The sequence below is a fragment of the Dysidea avara genome, chromosome 6 (genome assembly GCF_963678975.1).
Source record: "Dysidea avara chromosome 6, odDysAvar1.4, whole genome shotgun sequence".
Lineage (NCBI taxonomy): Eukaryota > Metazoa > Porifera > Demospongiae > Dictyoceratida > Dysideidae > Dysidea > Dysidea avara.
In genome coordinates this window covers 1,556,183-1,577,901 of record NC_089277.1, presented here as the reverse complement: position 1 = coordinate 1,577,901, position 21,719 = coordinate 1,556,183, and the positions used below count along the sequence as shown (strand labels likewise).

Here is a 21,719-nt window from a genome sequence, read left to right as displayed (position 1 = left end):
TGCATTTTGAAGAGGCAATACAGGCGTTGGATACTCTCCTAAATATAACATTATGAACTCTTGATTTTTGTGGTTAGACCTTTTCTTTGCATGGGCAATTATAAAAACGTTATATAGCTATCACCTGAAAGAGAATTTAATAATGATTTTAAAAATCTAAAGCAGTGATATCTATGTTACTCACAAGTAAAATTGTTAGAGAGAAGTGTAAACAAAATAAAATAAACTTTGAGTGATCATAACTTAAAGGTAGATCAATATAAAATTTTGGTGTGAGAAAGTTTCTTGATAGGGTGCCAAATTTTTTGGTTGATTTGGTATAGAATGACTACTTGTATAGGTAGCTATAGTTACAATAGTTTCGGCTTGTTGATGAGAGAGTAACAATGTGACCATTGTAAGATAAAAATTATTATTCAATTTATGGCTTCTGTCCATCGTAGGGGTGCCTGCAACATTCCTAAGGGCGCATGTTGTATCCTAAATGGCGGGGGTGCCTAAAGGAGAGCAGAGAAAGCCAACTAAGGTACGTACATAACTATAGCTAGCAATGATTGAATGACTGAAATGAAGGTCACTGAGTGTGTGGTGGCAATTCTACCGCATAGCTATAGGTATGGTGGAACTTCCACCACAATGATACGGTACGTGGGAATGTCACAAATATAGACACGCACTCAGTGTAGTTAACTAGCTAGGTAGACCTGTGACCGTGATAAAAGTCCTCACCCGCCGAAATTTCGCGTGAAAAGCCAGCCTGTGACTTCAAGTTAGCGACGAGATATTTCAGCATTTTTCGCGGATTGTGGGTGGGAATTATTTTTACCTTGACTCTTAGTTGGCACGAATTTTGGTGGCTTTGAGCGCTGCAAGGAGCGCTGTCTACATTGAGTGCCTGTGTGTTATTGATAAGCGAAGTAATTTGTGAATTTGCGCAGTTTATAAATTGCGCTGCACATATTTTGAATTGATAATTTGCGCAGCAATGCCATTATGGAGGTGGTTACTGAACCGAAAGGTTTTTATTTTCGCGTCTAGTAGCATTAGAATTATTTTAGGGTACAGTAGTTTCCCCTAGTCTACTTTAGGGGACGTAAAAAGTAGCATTAGTAGGATCGAGTTCAGCTTTGATTTCTTCTTCACCTTTAGGCAGAGCTCTCAACCTGTAGTTTTTGCCAGGAATGAGATCAACAAAGGTCTGTCATCCATCCTGTGCAAGCTGATGGAGAGAACAAGCACAACATACATAAAATGTGCCCTTAGGCTAATAGTACGTAGTTGTGCACCTATGGCTTCTATATATCCACCTGTTTATGCAGGCTTAGTTGCTATTAATTGTATCTGTACACCATCTGCTATGCCACAATCTAGAATTAGTTGTGCACACATTGAATTCTGGTACTCTGGTAGTGCACTATTATCCACTGGAATGTCACCATATTTTATGTTCAGCCACACGTAGTCGCTTGTTCTCTCTTTTTGTCTTGCGATGTATCCATGGCATCACATGATCATTTTATGATACATGGCCCTGCACAACTCAAATAACACTTGTAGATGCCAGGCAGTCGAAATATTCTGTTACTTTTTAAACATCTTACTCTGTTGTCCCCAGCCATGTCTTAATCCAGTGCTCTGATCAATAGATTATTAATCCCACACACATGTCTGATCCAGTGTCATTTCCTCATTTAAATACCAGGGATCACGTGAGAATAATCACGCGACATGAACTGTGTACAACTACATACAGAAACTATCCAAAGTTCTAATACTAAATGTTTTGTGGAAGTTAAGCTACATTGCTTGTAGACATGAGATTCAATACATTGGGCGTGAGAGCGTGAGATTGCACCTCAAATCGTGAGAATCATGCCAGAGGTGTGACAGTTGAGAGGTATGCCTTTGATGCTACGTTCTTCTTGTGGTTCTTCTTAACTTCTAGCTATAATATAGTGAGACTACTACATGAATAACATTTACAAGGTGAAAAAGTAGGGGTAGTGGGTAGTTAGCAGTGGTAGCACAGTGGTTGGCACACTGCCTACAGTTCCAGTAGTCTAGAGTTTGAGCCCCGGCTGAATTTTGTGTAGTTGTTTTTTTCTTTTAGTGGCCCTTTTTTGTCTAAGTTTTACTGTCAGTTCAATAGCGAGTCTGGCTTATTGAACCGACTTTCGGTTTAGTATTCACTGCCTTGTATTATTGGTGTGCAATTTGTTAACTACTGTAATGTTGTATGCCAGAAAGCTCTCATTTTATAACTCCTAGATTCAGTGTACTGTACCACTTTTGCGATCAAGTGCATGTCGTAGATGTCTTCCTCTTCCATGACTAATAGGAATGGATTCGAGGCTCAAAACCATCCGATCCAATACACTAAACTACATACAGTTGTATAGAAACGCAGCTGCACAAGTAGCTGTGGTCGCACACTGAATTGGAACTTTCTATTATCAGTAAAGATACCCTTGGGCAAACCAGCTGTGCTGATTTCTCAGCACCAAATCTTAAGATTGTCAGTATTCTGTCTCATAGCCTGTAGCTATGACTTTTGCAGCTTTATACTGTACACAAATAAAAAAAAAATGTACATAACATGTTTTGATTGACATTAGGCATACAGTTATATGTTTTCCTATACTGTAGGGAATGAAATTTGAATGGTGTGAGTTTAAACAAGTCAGTCAGCATACTGCAGACCAGGATTGGAAGCCCTGATAGTAATCTGCATGGATACACATATAACACTATGCCACATAATGACAAAGCTTAATTATATTAATGGCTTTTTACACAACTTCAAAAATCAGGAAGCTTTTTAATGTCAGCCTGCAAGGAATTCCACAGATGAGTGGCTTTCTATTAAAATTTTTTGCGTGATGGCTAAATGACATCAGATACTGTAGGATCAGCAAAACGTACTGTAGTTCTGGTGTGATAATTTATCTGGCTACCAAACAGAGTTGGAAGGAAAAGTGAAATTTCCCTGGTGGAATGGTAGCTATTGGTACTGATGGAGCATGGTACAAACAATAAGTTAGGGAAACAGGAACCTTTAGCCACTGTAAATGAGTATAACGAGTACCATATTTCAAAACCTTATGTGGTCATATTTGTGTGAGCAACAACAAACAACCTGGTTTTGTAATGAACAACTTGTTTGTAACCGTTAGTCACATGGAATTGAAGCAAAGGGGTCCCACACCAGTAAAGCATAAATCAAGTGATCCGGATAGCACAACTGAATTCATTAAAAGTGATTGTGATGGCTATACTTTCATACCTTTTCAGTTAGATACTTCATAGCCTACATGCACCATTTTTGGTAGAGTGCACACATTCTAAACTTATTGGTATACTTCTTTACAGCTTCCACACAGAAATGATGATGGCCTGAGTAGTTACAAATGTGTAGCTACAATGTAGACAGGTGAGGACGTTGCCTCACCAAATAGCTATTGGTGACTGAAGTCACTTAACTGAGAGCTACATTGGACCTTTAGATGCATTGAAAGCTTGCATTAGCAAAGTTATTATTATATTTAGTTCAACTTATTATACATAGTAAGAGTCCATTCAGGGGAAGCTCTAGTGGGTTAGCTACTGAGGTTTTTAGAAACTTGTCAAGCAAGATTGATATACTGTAATAGAGCAGTCACCCTACTACACTTAATACAGCAGTCAAGCAAATTTTTAATATAATTTTGATAAAATTAAACTACTTGATTTGCTCTCACAATCAATCTCAGATGGTCTAACTTTCCCTAGAGAGCATAACCAGGCCCCCTGGATTGACGTGCTTATATATACTACTCAAGTCAAGGTCTGAGCAACATGCATAAAATACCATAATGTACATTCTTTGCAATTACCATAATCTTGTAGCACTTAATTCTCAAAAATTTCCTGAGGGGCATGCCCCCAGATCCCCTAGCCGTTGTACTTACACACTAGAGTGCATACATCATTCGTAATTGCAAGGTCTGCCTCACTTATTTAAAATTTCTAGCTACGCCCCTGGTTTAATGTTGGGTTTATAGAACAAACTTCTGGCATTCCACCTAACTTTTCATCCAGCCATTCGGTTAAAATGGTGCCTTTCTCTTCAGTAATTCCCAAGCCTTGTGTGTTTTGGGCCAACATAATAATTATTTCCACCTATTATTGAGAGTCTTGACACTGAACTTTCTGTAACCTTCCGGCATCACTCTTCACCTAGAATAACTCACTTCAGACTGACATCACTACTGGCTACTGTCATGAGACCTCATTCTTCACTTTCATCTCAGACGGAACTCATCAGTTGTCACGCCTCACATCACATCTCAAAGAAGACTCATGGTCTAACAGGTGAGTACTAAAACAAAAACCGGCGAGTACTATTGTAGGGTCTCGCCCTTGTGATGTCAGCTCCAAGGTCAGCACAACACCTGCACAATTTATAAATTGTTGCACAAATTATTAATTCACAAAATGTGCAGTGCAATTTATAAACTGTGCAAATCCACAAATAATTGTGCTTAACAGTGTCACACCCTTAGCATGTTGCAGGTCCTTTCATAGCAGATTCACCGTACAGTAGCTAGCTATAGCTACTTACTTAGCTACCTAAACAATATTTACACTGAGCTGTTTTCTTCTTTGTTGAGGGCTTCCTCAGATACATTGACAACTGCAGTCAACCTGTGTACAGTACCTGGCACATAAAAAAGTACCTGGCACATCCATGCTAAGTGCAGTTTGTGTGATTCAACTTGATATCGGTCAACTACTGCTCATATCCCTGGCAATTGTCAACTCGGCAGAGGTATACACTTTTACTTTCTCTATGATGTGTGTAGTATCCTAACAAGTGGTGTGTAGTGTAGTGAAGCATATAATGTATGAGTATAGTAAAAATGTTATAGTACGTACATGTTAAGTTGAGCATACACTGAGAGAACAGCAGCCCTGGTCTCTTGTGTGGCAATTAAACTCAGTTTAAACTAATATGAGGTCCTAATGTTTTTTATAATAACGTTCTCCTGGTTCATTGAAATGTACGATTGGATCTGTTTCAGTTGGCTGGAGAGGCAAAGTGAAGTTCATTTGGGTGTGATTATTTCTTCAAATGAAATGAACACTGTCAGTGTATTAATTAATTTTTTTGTTCATTGTACAATGGTTAGGGCAACTCTCTTACATGCCAAAAATCTATTGCAAGGTCAAATCGAAACTGTTTTGATCAATGAAAACATTGGATAACTGTACAATGTCTCTTGAAATTGTTGACCATTTTTGAGAAAAGCTATATTTCCTGGTGTTTAGATGACTATACTGTTTATGTAGTTTGAATCCACTGTTTCTTGTAGACAACAATAATATTGACGGCAGAGAATTACTCAAAGGTAGGCTAAAGCAAAAGCTTAACACTTGTGATACCTTGTCTTGAATACTGAAATGACTCTCAGAATGTGTGACCAGGCCTGCGAAAATAGGGCATGTGGGCACAAACTACATCCCGCCACACTATCAGTGATATGGGTCAGAGCTGAAAAATGTGTCAATGTACATTTGACCTACTTACTTTTCAATGGACTAAAATGTTTAAAGGAATTGAACTTGAATGATCATTCTTTGAAACTGAGAAACAATTATGCTTGTACGTATATGCTATCCTAAATCAATTTACTCCTATCAAGTTTTCAGATGATTAATCTTCCCAGTCTCGTTCTTTGAAAAATCATTTACTATCCTCCTCCATTCATGCTTTTTGTTATTAATTGTGTATTAATCTGGAACTTGATTTGATGTGTTGTCAGCTTTTGCCAAATAGTTTAAACAAGAACTGGAACATTCTTTAATATTAAATTCTAATTAGCCAATTATATTGTGTGTGTGTGGAGAGAGAGAGACATCTTATTTTGTTAAGACAATTACAACATAAGTACAGGGGTTTAAACTCAGGGGTACCATGCACTGGGTGGACAGCACAGGAGCCCTGGCAAGACTTACAGTACATTATTAAATTACCATACAAAATATTAATTATAGCATGCAGAAAAGTTCAGTTTAAGCAAACCGACAGATTCCAGTCCAAGGAGGCTAGAATTAAAAATCCTGTATGAGCATGAGACAGCAACACAAGCAACCTGCTCAAAGAGGGATAGTATAATCTTCTTTGTCACTTCAAAATCAGTTTTCTGGCTTATCTGTTAATCTCATTTCTATCAAGATTGTTTTTTTATGCCAGACACAATTGCTCAAGTGGCCAATGCTTGAAGGTCATATCGTAAACAGCCATACTAATTTTCCTTCCAAGCTCTAGCAGCTAAAGATGTTGCTGGGTATTGGTGGGGATAGTTAACTCAAACAAACAGATGGAATTATTGGAAACTAACACCAAGTCAGGTCTGCTAAGGGTGGAAGAAAGATTGGTTGGAATGGTGCTAGGAGGGCAGACACTAGCAAGATATCCTAGAAGGTCAGCATATAGAGTTTAAAAATGTCAAATAATTCTGTTGGAGTCTGTGAAATAACAAGAACCTGTAGGACTGAATCATGTCTCCAGGCCCGGTATGCCTGCCTTGATCAAGAGCAACAGGACATCTAATCAAGAAAATTATAGGCTGGGGAACTTGACAAAAAGCACATTTAGGGCTATAGTAATGATGTTCCACCTAGCCAGGTTGATAGGAGTTGGTAGAGGATCACAACCAGCATGTGGCAAGAAGGACAGCTGTTTCTCAGGGAGGCCATCTTCCACAAAGGACCGCAAGCTTGCTCCAGAGTGACCAAAGAGAGTGTAAAAATTTAGTTTGAACTCTCTTGTTTTTGTATTTGTTTGTCCATTAGTTTTTGTAGTTGTATGTTGTGTGTAATATCTGAGGGAGAATGCCCTGTTATGCCTTTGGTGCAATGGCAACCCCTATCTGTTGAGTCATATTGACATAAATTAATATAAATGGAAAGAAGTTTTGATGAAGGCCCTTGAATGGCTATGTAGCTAGCTACACTAAGTGTTCAAATCAAATAACTTACTCGACCCTCAACCACAATTAGCTATTTCATAATTATACGTGCTAATTAGAATTGTGAACGCCTACTCTAGGGAGTGGCCAGCTGTATCCTAAATGGCGGGGGTCGCTAAAGTAGAGCGGAGGAAGCCTACTAAGGATGACGGATGCTATGACGGATGCTTTTGTGGAGTGATGGCAATCTGAATGAGCTGATTCTAGAAGGCAGAGCTATTCAAAACCGTCTTAAGACCAGCAATCGTGTTTCTAGTAATAATTCATTATCAACAGTCCTTTGCTAAATTGATGTTCTCAGGTAAGACTGCAGCTGTTAGCCTCTGAACCCAGGAGAGGAGGAGTTCTCCATTTAGATGATACCATACCTGGATCTGGCAAAGTATATGATATTCTCAAGTCAAAACATCCTGCTGCTGCCCCATTACATTATGAAGCTTTACTACCTGACAGTGTTACTACAAATCCTGTGCATCCTGTTATCTTTGATGCATTGAATGGTCCAGCTATAAAAGCTGCTGCCCTATGAACTTCAGGTGCTGCCGGACCTTCTGGAATTGATGCTCATGGTTGGTGAAGACTGTGTTCCTCCTTCCGCTCTGCTTCGGATGAATTTTGTTCTTCCATTGCTTTATTAGCCCATCGTTTGTGTACCATGTTTGTTGATCCTGTTATGATTTCCCCCCTGATGGCTTGTCGGCTGATAGCTTTAGACAAGAGACCGGGTGTCCAACCTATTGGCATTGGTGAAACAGTTAGATGTATTATTGCTAAAGCTGTTTTGTGTGTGAATGGTGAAGATGTTCAGTTTGCTGCTGGCTCTTTGCAACTGTGTGCAGGACAACCATCAGGAGGGGAAGCTGCTGTTCATGCTATGAGGGAAGCTTTTAATGATGATGATACTGAAGGCATGCTACTAATTGACGCTACTAATGCTTTCAACTCTCTTAACAGAGCCGTGGCTTTGTACAACATCCAGCGTCTCTGTCCATCATTTTCCACCATTCTAATAAATACTTACCAACTCCCTGCTTGTCTCTTTGTTGATGGTGATGTTCTCTACTCTGAGGAAGGGACAACTCAAGGTGACCCGCTTGCAATGCCTTCTTATGCTCTAGCCACTGTACCTTTAATTCAGAAACTCACTGCACCCGTCACTCAGGTGTGGTATGCAGATGATGCTGCTGCCTGTGGTAAAATTTCTGCTCTTCGCATGTGGTGGGACCAAGTTTCCTCACTGGGCCCTAGCTTTGGTTACTTCCCTAATGCAAAGAAGACATGGCTTGTTACTAAGACTCAGTTTTGCTCTATTAGTAAGGAACTGTTTCATGACTCAGCTGTAAATGTTACATCTGATGGCAGACCTCACCTTGGTGCTCCAGTTGGCACCTCTGAGTATGTGGAAAGATTTACTTTTGATAAGATTAGCCAGTGGGTTTCTGAAGTTAATACACTCTCCTCCATCGCTATCTTCCAACCTCATGCTGCTTATACATGTTTTACTCATGGACTATTTAGCCATTGGCTGTATGTAACACATACAGTCCCTGATACATCTTCTAGTTTCCAGTCACTCGAGAAAGCCTTATTGACAAAGTTTATTCCAGCCTTGACTGCCCTTGACCCTCCTGGTGCTCTTCAACATTCACGCTTTGCCCTTCCAACTAGATTTGGTGGTCTAGGCATTGTTGCAACTGATTCTTTATCATCTATTGAGTTTTCTGCTTGAATGTATGTCACAGCACCCTTACGATCACTCATTTTATCACAGAATTTTGGCTATACTGCCAATATTCGTTGTAGTCTGTACTCCCGTAAGCTTGAAATTAAACAATCCAAGACTATCAATTTGTCCACTCTTTCTAAGGAACTGTTCTCTAAGCTTACTCCCACTCTTCAGAGGGCTGTTACTTTAGCACAGGAAAAGGGTGCTTCTAGCTGGCTTACTGCCCTACCTGTGCAGGAACATGGTTTCTCCCTACACAAGACTGCCTTTCAAGATGCCCTTGCTTTGAGGTATGGCTGGATGCCCTCTCGTACACCTTTCCACTGTGCGTGTGGTACCAACTTTTCTGTTGATCATGCCCTATCTTGTCCAAAGAGTGGATTCCCTTCAATATGCCACAACGAAGTGAGGGATATCACAGCTGAATTATTATCTGAAGTGTGCCATGATGTGGAGGTTGAGCCTCATCTGCAGCCTCTAAGTGATGATAGGTTTCAACAGAAGACTGCCAACACTCAGGATGGCACACGCTTGGACATTGCCATGAATGGATTTTTGGGTGGTCGTTATGAAAAATCTTATACGGACGTCAGAGTTTTTAACCTGCTTGCACCATCCAACAGTGGAACCACCCTTCAGTCATGTTACAGGAAACACGAAATAACAAAGAAGAGAGCTTATGAGTTGCGAATCCGTGAAGTGGAACACAGTTCTTTTACCCCTCTAGTGTTCTCTGCTTCCGTGGGAATGGGCCATGAAGCCAGTGTATTTTACAAGCAATTGGCGAGTTTATTGTCTGACAAATGGAATGACCCTTATGCCACAGTACTAGGATGGATTAGATGTAGATTGTCATTTTGTTTGCTGCGTTCAGCAATCCAGTGCATTAGAGGAACGCGATCTTCATAAGGTCATTACATCAAAAGTGCTCCTGTGGCCTGGGTGCAATCAGAGACTCAGTTTTTGATTTAATTGCTTAACTGTTTATTTGTATGTTCTAATCTTATTTTCTTTATATCTTCAAAAAAAACAAAAAAAAAAAACTAAGGTAAGTGGCATAATATGTATTGCTGTCTCCATTACTAATGGAACTAGTGTGTGGTGCAATATGATATAGCTACCATTCATCACGGGGGTGATAACGACAGGCTTTTTTCAGCTTTGAATTGAAGTTCTTGCCCTGCCCTTTTGCAAGGTTTTGCAATGCAAAGCGTCATGTGCTATATATAAAATTGTGTCAGCATGTGCAGTTCTTTACATGTACGTAACTACACCTGTAAAAAAATAAAATAAAAAAAACTACACCTGTAATATTCTGTGGTTGTCAAGTTGTATGCGTATAGGTATGCTGTGAGTCCAAGTCAGTAGCCACCGTCCAGTGTTTATTCTAGGATTTCTCCTTTGGGGGCCGGGGAGTCAGGAATTTTGGGGGTGACCAGTCTACATATAGTCGTCCAAGTTCAAAACAGTTGAAATAATCGTAAAACTGGCTAGTAATTTAGCTAAGGCTGTGTCATGAGTGTTGATTTTAATTTTTGTGTGGATTAGGTGAAGCCAAATCCTATGGTTGGTAGAGCACGATGCATAGTGATGACATAATGATGTAATATCTAGGACAGCCATTCTTGACTTTTAAAAATTAAATGATCTGATGCTGAATCTGAACGAATTTTTAAGGTTGCGTATGCAATTTTTAACATGGGAAATTTTTAAATACTGTAGCTAAACACTCTTGAGATCGAATCTGAGAGCATTTTAAAGTTTTGTGTGCCATTTAAAAAACAAGCTTAACCTAAGTACAGTGTAGCAGTCACTCACACTTTTAGGGGGTGAGCCTGAGATTTTAGGGGGGACAGTTCCCCTAACAGCCCCAGAATAAACACTGCCACCATTACTGAAAATCCGCTGTTAAATAACTGCACACGCACATGCTTGATGCTTTACATCACAAGAATTTGGATAACCGCAATATGTAGCGGATACTTCATTTGGCCTGCAGCAGCACACTGGTACAGTAACACTGGGCCAACAAGCCAATCTTCATTCACCAACAGGTTGTGCATAGATGGCGTAGTCTTGCCAGCTTGACCATACTAGTCTAGTCTTGTGCAACTGAGAGCTGTGAATCCATGCACAACTCTTGTGATTCTACTATGAATAATATTGACTTTGCATTTGTATGTAAGTAATAATGATGATCATTATCTTGCTATAGCTCATGTGATTATTATATTTTATAATTGCTAGAACTCATATAGTGCATGAGTGTTGTGCAATGTCATAACAAATTACCATAGATTCCCTAAAAATTTGTCAGAAATAAATTAATTCTGTTCGTGTCTGGCTGAACAATTAGAAAAAAAATGTACCAACCCAGTGCTATTGTCGAATTTTTAGGGATCTACCCCTAATAGTCTGCGCACTTCATGGCTATGTTATTTGCGATCCGTTTACTGCTTACTTTCTGGTCTACAGGGACCAACAGGAACGCCTTGAGGCGGAGCTGACGATACCACAACACCCACTTGGCTGCAGTGCTATATACTATGATTGCCTACATTATCCAGGAGAGATGATCAATTCATTACATCACTTTTGAATACAATCACCCAGGCGTAATATTAAGGATTTCAACTGACAAGTAATAAAAAATAGAAACCACAATCAATAGCTAATGTTATTAAACTATCTCGTGATAAATCTCGCTACCAGATGCTGCATGAAGTGTTCCATGGCTTAGCAAAGCGTTATCTGAGGGTGTATCATGTTACAAGGAGATGTGGGACCAGGAGAATGAACTTGGTGGCTCGTCTTTGTACTTTTTCAAGAATAGTGGTATCTTTGATCATATAAGGATTCCACAATTGTGAGCAATAAGTTAACTGAGATCTCACTAGAGTTAAATAAAGAAGTTTTCTGGCTCTGATAGAATGGCAGCTATGGAAGACACGCCTCAGCAGTCCTAAATATTTATAGGCTTTAGCAGTTATGATTTGATAGTGCTTGAACCAGGACATATCTGATGAAAGCTGCAAACCTAAGTCACGATGAGAAAGAAGCTGTGGGAGTGGGCAGCCATCAATAGAATGAATTTACTGTTGAAACTCAGGTGGATGCATTTGGGTACACTGAATCTAAAATCATTGTTAACACTCCAGGTGAATAAATGGTTGAGATCTTCTTGTAAGCACAGTTGGTCAGAAGAAACAGCAATACTTTTAGATAGTTTGGTATCATCAGCAAACTGGAATATACTTGAGAATTTTATGACAGATGGTAGGTCATTGATGTATAGCAGGAAGAGCAGTGGGCCTATAGAGCAGTTTCTAATTATTAGCGTGCTTATAATTAGAAACTTTCCTGCGCTTGCCGAAATTTAGAGCACATTGCGTTCAAAGCATGGGGAGTGCCAAATATTTAGAGATGCCGAAATTTTAGGGAATCTATGGTAGAAAACAATTTAACAATCCCTCCTCCTATGACTTTAGCTGATACATTGTTCTATTTTGGAGTGGTGTCTATAAATAACTGTGTTTGTATGTATCTATTCTTAACAATGGGATGGACAGTGTATGTTCATGATGACAAGATCTCTGGTGGTGCTGGTATTGTATGTTATATAGCTTGGTTAACATAGCTCATGTGAGCTGTGTAGGATCTTAAATACTGTAAATCAGGAAAAATTCATCGTCAAAAATTTTCGACGCTAGCTATATCGACAAAAATTAAAATAACAAACTATACAATAATTTGCGCATACAAATATTAATGGTTATCAGTGACTACATGGAAACAATTATAATGCCAAAATGGTCCTCAGACAGTATGCTCTTTGCTCAGAGGATGCTATAGATTTTGTTTAGGTTTTGTAATGTAGCTAAGTAGGTGTATATAGCTTGTATGTAGTTTAGTTTAGTTTCTTGTTATTAGTTTGGTAGCTTGTATTTAATCTTTGTGTTATTTTACATTAAATACAACATTAACGTATGGCAAAACATTTTAATCGATTATGCTAGTGATGAAAATATGTTGAGTCGAACTTTTAATAGACAACTTTTTTTTGCACCAAAATTTTCCTGGTTTATGGTAGCATTGTATTCGAATGGTTTGCGCCAATTATGCCAGCATAATTTCAAGCATAATAGGCTATAGCAAAAGTATCAAGCATTATGCCAGCATAAAAATTATAATGATTTTCAAGATTTTAAATTAAATTTGCAATGTGTGCACCAAACATACTGTACAGCAAAACATGAACACACTAGCTACACTTTATTACTGCATTTCATATCAAGAAAATGTGCAATGTTATTGTTTTTATTGTTCTTGGCTGATTATTCACACTTCAGCAGAAACGGGCTGCTTGATGGGTATGTGGTAGTCACTGGAATCTAACTGTCAGGAAATGGTCAAAGTCATCTGCTGAATGTAATTGAAGACCTAGCTTGGCGAGACCTTTCTACTCACCACAATTACTTATTGATCTGCCAACTTTACAATGTACAGTAGTTAATAAGCTCCAGTCCAGAATCTAATAATTTACCCACTCACTCTGCTTATTTCAACAATAATAATTGTTACAGATCTATTTCATTTTTAGTGAACACTATCTTCCTTTGGAACCATATCCCGTATTCTATTTTATCTCTCTCCCATGTCCCATTGTTTTTCTGGACTCTTTACCATCACCTATGTAATTAGCTAATGTCTTTTTCATCATCTTTCTTGTCACTGTGTTTTACCTGTACTGTTTTGGTGCACTTGTTTTCTTGTAAGTGTACTGTGGTTTTCCAAGTCCTTGCAATGCAAAGCGTCGTGCACTAATATTGTGTCAGTATGCGCAGTTCTTTAAATACACCTGTAATATTCTGTGGCTGTCGAGTTGTATGCGTAGGCATACTTGAAGTCCTGTCAGTCAGTAGTTGTCACTGAAAATCCACTGTTGAACAACTGCGCACGTACATGCTTGTATAGCGCATGACGCTTTGCATTGCAAGAACTTGGAAAACCGCAGTACATTATACAGTATCTGTAATCTGGGAAACACCCTCATGCAGGTCTCAAACCTTTTGGCGAAAGCCTGCCTTTGACAAATGAGATAGTAATAATTATTGAATGGTATGAAGTCACTGTCAGTGTTTAACTTACATGGAAATGTTGCAATATCTGATTGGTACTGCATCTATTCTTGCAGTTTACACAATGTAAATGTACATATATTGACTTTGTGTATCCAAGCAAGAGCAGCTAGGAATTGCAAATCCAGTCTATGGAATGGTATAATTATCTTGCTGACCAACGAAGGCGAGATCAGTGGTGATCTTGCCACATGAGATGATGGCCACACTGCCTTATCAGATATTGCTTCAATCTGATTGGTGCCTTTTGGCATCGTCAGTGCATACAGCTAGTGTGCTCTTTCTTGTAAAATTCTTATATACAATAATACAAAGTCAAATTTTATCATATTATGGTATTATGGTGTTTCTGAAGTTATCATGAAGTATATAGCCAAAAATCCCATGAAAACCAGCCTCGATGATGACATGGCAGTGTTGTTTAGGTTCATCAAGTCCTATGTGTGATCAAAGTAACTGAAACACTTGCAATGAATTTCTATAATTTTTTTGAAAAGATCATTTTATTAGCTTTTCCACTTACTAGTTAGATGATGCCTTTGGCTGAGCATAACTAACACTATAGAGTTGAATTCTTCACTGTTTGATGTCACATGAGCCTGATTTATCACCTACCACAGCAGCTACAAGTAATGCAATCCTGTGCATCATTTACCCTTCTTTGATCACATTTCTTTTTCCACTACCACATAATTGTTCCGGCATTTGTAGTAGACTTCTTATGCTGGCTATCACAGTTATGATGGTAATCACCCATAACTTCCATAGTGAGTAGCTAGATCAGTTGCAGAGATGTTTCTCTTACTCTTCTCCATATAATATAATGTACGGAGTGGCTATTGACACCGACTAGGTGGTGGCACTCCGCCGCCAAACAGTCTATTGATACCGGCAGTTGTAAGGCATGAGATTTCTTCATCTGAGTACCCTAACAATTATTTCAAATAATTAGCTAGCACATATCGCATAGTATAAATACCAGCAGGACTCAACCATGTAGCTACAAGGTTGACGTATGGACCTGGAGTGGCACTTATTTATTAAAGATTTTAATGAAAACATGCAGTAGGTACTAACATTTTGTTGCTTATGACTGACTTGACTTAGCTAACCACTCAGGTGATAGCTAAGCACATGCGTAACCATAAAATGATGTGAAATAAACTGTTGCTCTAAAACGATACAAAAGATGTGGTTATAGGCATACAGTGAATCAGTGGTTTAGTGTCAGTACAAAATCAGTAAACTATAGCTAAGTAATGAATGAAACATAACTGCTGCTAAAACAAACAAGCAAACAAAAAGCATAGTCACATACAGCAAAAAGCATAGCCCACTATACACATACTGGTTTAGTGTTAGTCACAGTTTCTACAAAACCACTTGCCATTCACTTTATCATTACTAGGTATGCCAACACAAGTATAGTGATACCATTTACGACAGCTGGAACACTGCACCATCTTATCTCCACTGTCTGGCAATCGGCAAACACAATAAATCCGGTAACTCTTTGTTAAGGATGAAGCCGTCTTTGGCAAAGTGATGATGGAAATAGTTTAATTTTTCCAGAATCAATGCAAGACTTTAGATGTTTACAAAGTATTGCCGGGTTGCATGTTAAACTGGACGGCTCTTCTCCACTATATGCTGTGTAGGCATATGCCAGTGAAAACAATTCACAATCACATGATCCATTTTGTTGAGTGGCATTAGGGAATACCAATTGAATAGAGTGACGTGAGGTATGCAAAATAGAAGTAATTGCCTCTCTTACATCATTACAAACAGTACTTGTACGCATACTGTCAAAAACCTTGACAACACCTGGCTTACAGCCCATATTGGATACACATCCAATGGTTTCCGTTGCAGTGTAAAATCAGAATGAACTCTCCATTTTCTTTTTCAATAGATAGAGTGTCTTGTTTAGTTACATCTTGAAAACCTCCAACATTTGGAAAATGTAATTTTAATAGTCTCTGACCAGCAATGATTAAATGGGCATTCAGCCAAGCATTTCTTCCTGTGTAGGATACTAGAACTTTTTTGTCGGTTTGTAACAATCTGTAGTGGTCTAGTATTGATGTTTAACTCCTTTAGATGAGATCCTTGTTTACGGTGTATTTGACTACAAAAAGAAGGAGTTCCTTGAGTCATAGCTGAATTTTTTTTTTGATTGAGGCAATTTCTCAGGAAGCTTGGGTTTCTTAGCTTTGCTCTCTTCTGAAGTCTTGGACACTGCATCAATCTGATGTTTGCGAGTCTTCAAAGCCCAAAACTTGCCACAATTCTTTGGTCTTCCTCAAGATTTTACATGAGGTTTTAATTTCAACTTGTCCCACAGAACAGCCACAGTCAATTTACTATCCTAAAGCAGTACCACATTAATTAACAACTGACAGCAGATTACATATTACTCTTGGTATACATGTGTGTTCATATATTAATATCGTACCTGTTTCACTGCCCATACAAAAGTCTCAATAGTAGTAATTTATCCCGTATTTCACTGACAGCAGTGAAAAAGTTGTAATTGCTATTTCATTGGCTAGAATTTATGTTAACAATGTAGCGCCAATTAGTGTTGACACGTGTTTAGTACATAGTGACAAATTGCGTACATAGCAACGCTAATGCACAGCATGCGTATATGCAGCGAGTATGGTATTAACTTGGAATAGCATTGGTATAGCAGTGATATTTGGGATAAATACCACAAGTGTTGTATTGGAAATTTATCCCCATTTCCAATACAACACTCGTGGTATTTATCCCAAATTTCACTGCTACCCATGCTATTACTAGTACCTATTTGCAGTATACCTAAACATTTTGAGGAGGGGTAGGGGTTACAGATTATCAGTGCATATGACAAATTTTCATATGGATGGCTCTATATGTGCTCTCCATCAAGTAAAAACACAAACCTTGAAATTGGTAAATTTCCCTCAAACAATTCAGACATACAGTATATATGGTACGTACAGGTTATCTTATAACACACAATGCAATATCACATATGCTTAATAATACACAATTCAGTAACTTTTATAATGTATAAATTTTCATATAATGTTGGAAATGACACAATTTTTTGTACCACAATATAAAATATGCAGTAAACCACATCTGCCTTGTTGGTGGAGACTTAATAATTGGGATCAAATACATTAAATTGCTTATTATATTCTCCAACATTGTGAAATGGAAATACAATTGCAGAATAATGCTTCTATCACTACAGTATCATACACAATGAACTATTTTTGTACAATCATTATAATTCTGTAATCTTTCATCTAGTGTTGTAAAGTGTTAATAAATAAATTAAATAAAAATAAGCACATGAATTTACAAATACAATTAGCACTATGTTGTTCTTGAAGCTGTCCTTCCATATTGTCATCTAAATATCCCATGGTTGCCTCATTTCATCATTACAGTCGCCATTTTAGCTGTAGTTTTTCACATTTTATTCTGTTTATTAGAACTAAGTTGAATTGCAAGGTCACAACTGTTTATATTGGGTACATATAACTAGATCAAACCAGACCCACATTCCTAGCAGGTCCACTCCAGAACGGTTCAACATGGTTCTGTTCAATACGACACATTTACACCAATGGGAAATCACTTTCATTTGAGGATGTTCTTTGCGGTGGGTGTGCAGGGAATATCCCAGAGGTTTTACGGTTCCTATGGCTTGGAGGTTTGGCATGTGGAAATTCTTGTGGCTTCAGAGAATGTTAGAATACCCAAGCATTACTACCTCCAAGCCTATGTAGTAAAACATGCTTACATCATGTAAAATTGTTTTAAAAGGGGCCTATTTGAAAATTAATAGGAGAATCCATGGGACCCTGCACACCTACCAAAATAACCACCATCTGTTGATGGTGTTGTTGATGGTGGCAATCCACTCGCAACAGGGTAAGCCCTGCCCACTGGGTTAAACTGGCAAGCAACATTAAATGGAGTTTAACTAGTTGAACTAGGTCAATGTTGTAGTTGAGCATGCACCAGTGTATTATGACAGTGACTAACCTGAAGCTCCACCATGACTGGAGGGAAGATTGGGCAGGTGCACACATGAGAAGAGTTGGCAATAATTGGAGAGTAGCATTGCGCATGCGTTACAAGAAAAAGGCACGTAGAGAGGTGTTAGAACACATGGTGCTGTGTGGCATAGTGAATCTTGTCCCAACCACACCACTCCCCTCCACCAACTATCTCATCTTAGTATTTTAGAAGATGATAATCACAAAGAGATTGTTGGATGGGGTTTAATGTAATAGATTGGCCAGGAAAAATATAACGGGGGTGTGGGAAGGTGAAGCATGCACCACAGGCAGTCCCAGCAGGTAAGCTTAGTAAATACCTTTTTCCCCTTGTCTTTTCCATGTTGAGGCTAGCTCAGGGTGTGACAGTGCAGGGTTTTTATTAGGAACAGTGTGGTATGCGGAAATTCTTGTGGCTTCTGAGAATGTTAGAACCCCCAAGCATTACTACCCTCCAAGCCTTTGTAGTAAAACAAGCTGTATACATCATGTAAAATTGTTGGAAAGGAACCTATTTGAGAATTGATTTAATTTCATTTTATTAATTAGCAAAGCCCCTAAAGGGGTAAAATGTTAATACAAAAATTAAGTTAGTTATTAGTTAATACAAATTTAAAATCTACAAGGGATAGGTTATTAATGTTATTCAAGGCCGGAGGAGACGGTCCGGTTGGTCAGGCCTGAGCCGGACCAATAATCTGGAGTTGAACCAACTAGCTGACCAGCTCGAACTACATTACTCTCATGCAATCTTTGGATGATCACATCTACATGTAGCTACGTACATTTTACAGATGTTATTGAAAATGCATGACACGAGTAGTTACCTAGTTTCTCAGCCTAACTAAAGCACAGAACTACACGTATAGTACCTCCAATTACCTTACACTACAGCATTGCATTCGTATCGTTTTGTACAGAAATGATTGTGGGTTCTACGTACAGTATCACGTGTGCTGACAGTTGGCATTTATCACGTGTAAGGGTGCCTTCTTTGATTCTAAACCAAAACAGTTATATCACAATTCAATCTTCATAAAATAATCATTAGCATTCCTTGGCTTGTCTCTCTTGGCTTCCTTTACTGGGCGAAGGGCTGGCAGTGACAAACCAGATGACTCATTCCTCGGCAAGAAGCTGCACACTCATACATTACATGGTGGCCATCTGGATGAGATGTTGAGTAGAAATCACTCCTCTTCAACTACCCACTTGTCCTGTCAAGATACCGAGCAAACTCTCAGTCTCACTCACATCGCGCCATTTTCGAATGCTGATTGGTGTCGTGACTGTCCACCAGTATATTTACGTGATGACCCGTTCACTTCATACAAACCAGTATAGTAGTATACAGCTGTGTAGCATTTTATTGTAGCTGTGTGAATTCACTGTATAGTAATTATATCCTAGCTAAAGGGGGCCATGCTACATGGGTTCCCTGTGAAATTTGGGGGGAAAGTTGTAATTTGCTAGCTAGTTTTACTTTAAAATTTAGCATCAATTTTAAATTTTAAGGCATTTTCAAACCTTAAATTGCAAAAATTCTGCAGCTCCTGGGGGTTGCACCCCCAGACCCCCTTTGAACTAATTGCTAGCTATAACTAAATGAACCATACAGCAAGTTTCATGCTGTGTCCCCTGCCGTAGCTATGTCAGGTCTACAATTATACATAGTATAGAAAGTCTGAAGAACAACAGATAGACCTAAGTATATTTATATAGCTAACTAGCAGTGAAATATCACTAAAATTGCATATCTGAGTGTCTAATTTTCAAAAATTTCCTGTGAGGGCATGCCCCCAGACCCCCCTAGAATGTTCAGAGTGTGCTTCGCACACTGTGCAACAGCTCCTCTCTCATTGGCATGTAGCTATACAGTAGCAATTTCAACATTATAGTCAATGGCCTGACCAATCCAATTTTCCCTCCTCCGGCCCTGTTATTGATTTGGAGACTGTTCCATTCAGGTATCGGTCTGGGGAAGAAGGAGAATTTGTAAGAATCACAAGAGGTTTGAACGTGGTAAAATTTATAAGGATGATTTGATCTAGTTGATGTCAGTCTTGCAGGCGAGGGTAAATATTGTTCAGGTATTAATTGGAGATGATTTACAACTTTAAATAGTAGGATCAATCTAAGATATTTACGATGACTTTGGAGGGTTGGCCATTTCAAATCATTTAGCATCACAGTTACACTGTCCAAATCATTATTCCATGGTTTATTGAGAATAAATCTTGCTGCTCTGCGTTGCACTGACTCTAGTTTGTTGATGTCTGTTTGATGGTGAGGGTCCCAAATAGGAGCACAATATTCAAGTAGTGGAAGCACTAGTTGTTTGTATGCTTGTTCTTTCAAGTAAGTAATAGGAGAATCCATGGAACCCTGCACACCTACCAAAACAACTACCATCTGTTGATGGTGGCAACCCGCTCGCAACAGGGTAAGCCCTGCTGACCAGGTTAAACTGACAAGCAACATTAAACATAATTGACTATTTTGTACAATCATTTTAATTCTGTAATCTTGCATCTATAACATACAGTGTTGTAAAACGATAATAAATAAGTTAAAAACAAGCACATGAATTTACAAATACAATTAATTGTGTTGCCTTGAATTATAGCTGGTCCAGTTAAAGGTTTAATTTTCCAATTTTTACCATCATGCAGAACATCACGATGGCTGCAGGTTCGAGGCTGCCCAGGTCCAGTCATGGATTTTTTTCTTCTTTCTCCTACTTTTCAAACATATTTAGTGAAGTTAATTTAAACACCTTAGGCCTTTATAAGGCCTTCTAGTATACAGGCTCTGCCTTTACCAAGTACTTTAATCATAATAAATCATAATCACTAAAATAAGAGTGCATTATATTAAGTGAAGATGGCAACCACGAGTAAATAGTACAATTTAGTTGAGAGTCATTATATGTTATTTATAAAGAAATATGGACCATTCCACTTCACTTGGATATACAGTTTGTTTTGCCGAGGGAAACAAATAGCTAGTCCTTACAATCGATTTGCTGTTATCAGTGTTTACACACGAAGATACATCTCATATCCCTGACCTAAGTGGTGAAACATTATCTAGTATTCCACAGATTGTAGTGCATTCAGATGGTGTAGCCCAGCTATTATCTAACATCAAAGTGAACAAAGCACCTGGACCTGATAACCTTCAAGCACGTTTCCTACAAGAAGTTGTATATGAGATTGCACCAATCCTTACTGTTATCTTTCAAGCGTCATTAGACCAAGGTGTTTTACCAAGCATTTGGAAAACAGCAGCAGTTGTCCCAATTTTTAAAAAAGGTGCCAGATCCGATTCAGGCAATTATAGGCCAGTATCCTTAACTTGTATTTGCTGTAAAATCTTAGAACATATTGTATATTCCAGCATTACCAACACATACAGTACCATGAAGTTTTATGTGATGGGCAACATGGATTTCGACAGAAACGAAGCTGTGAATCACAACTGATCACCATCATTAATGATATTGTCAAGTGCCTTAATGAGAAGAGTCAATGTGATGTCCTCCTGTTAGACTTTCGTAAGGCCTTTGACAAGGTACCTCATGCACGCCTTTTCCAAAAACTTCACCATTATGGAATTCATGGAGCACTACTACTTTGGCTTAAATCTTTCTTAACCGATAGATCACAATATGTCATACTAGATAACCAAAAGAGCCATCCAACCCCATTATCATAGGGAGTTCCTCAAGGCATGGGTGCTAGCATTGCTCTTTCTATTGTATATAAATGATTTACCTTCTCGA

The 21,719-nt window shown here is 38.6% G+C and overlaps 1 protein-coding gene across 1 annotated transcript in view; it reads left to right on the top strand.

The window, feature by feature from the left end:
• Positions 1 to 459: 459 nt before the first annotated feature.
• The window catches only part of LOC136257464 (ankyrin repeat domain-containing protein 49-like), a 138,172-nt gene continuing 116,912 nt past the window's right edge, over positions 460 to 21,719 (top strand). Inside the window, exon 1 of the mRNA XM_066050685.1 lies at positions 460 to 526. Within this exon, the coding sequence (XP_065906757.1) occupies positions 485 to 526 (42 nt within the window). The 5' untranslated portion in view covers positions 460 to 484. The remainder of the gene's footprint in view (positions 527 to 21,719) is intronic.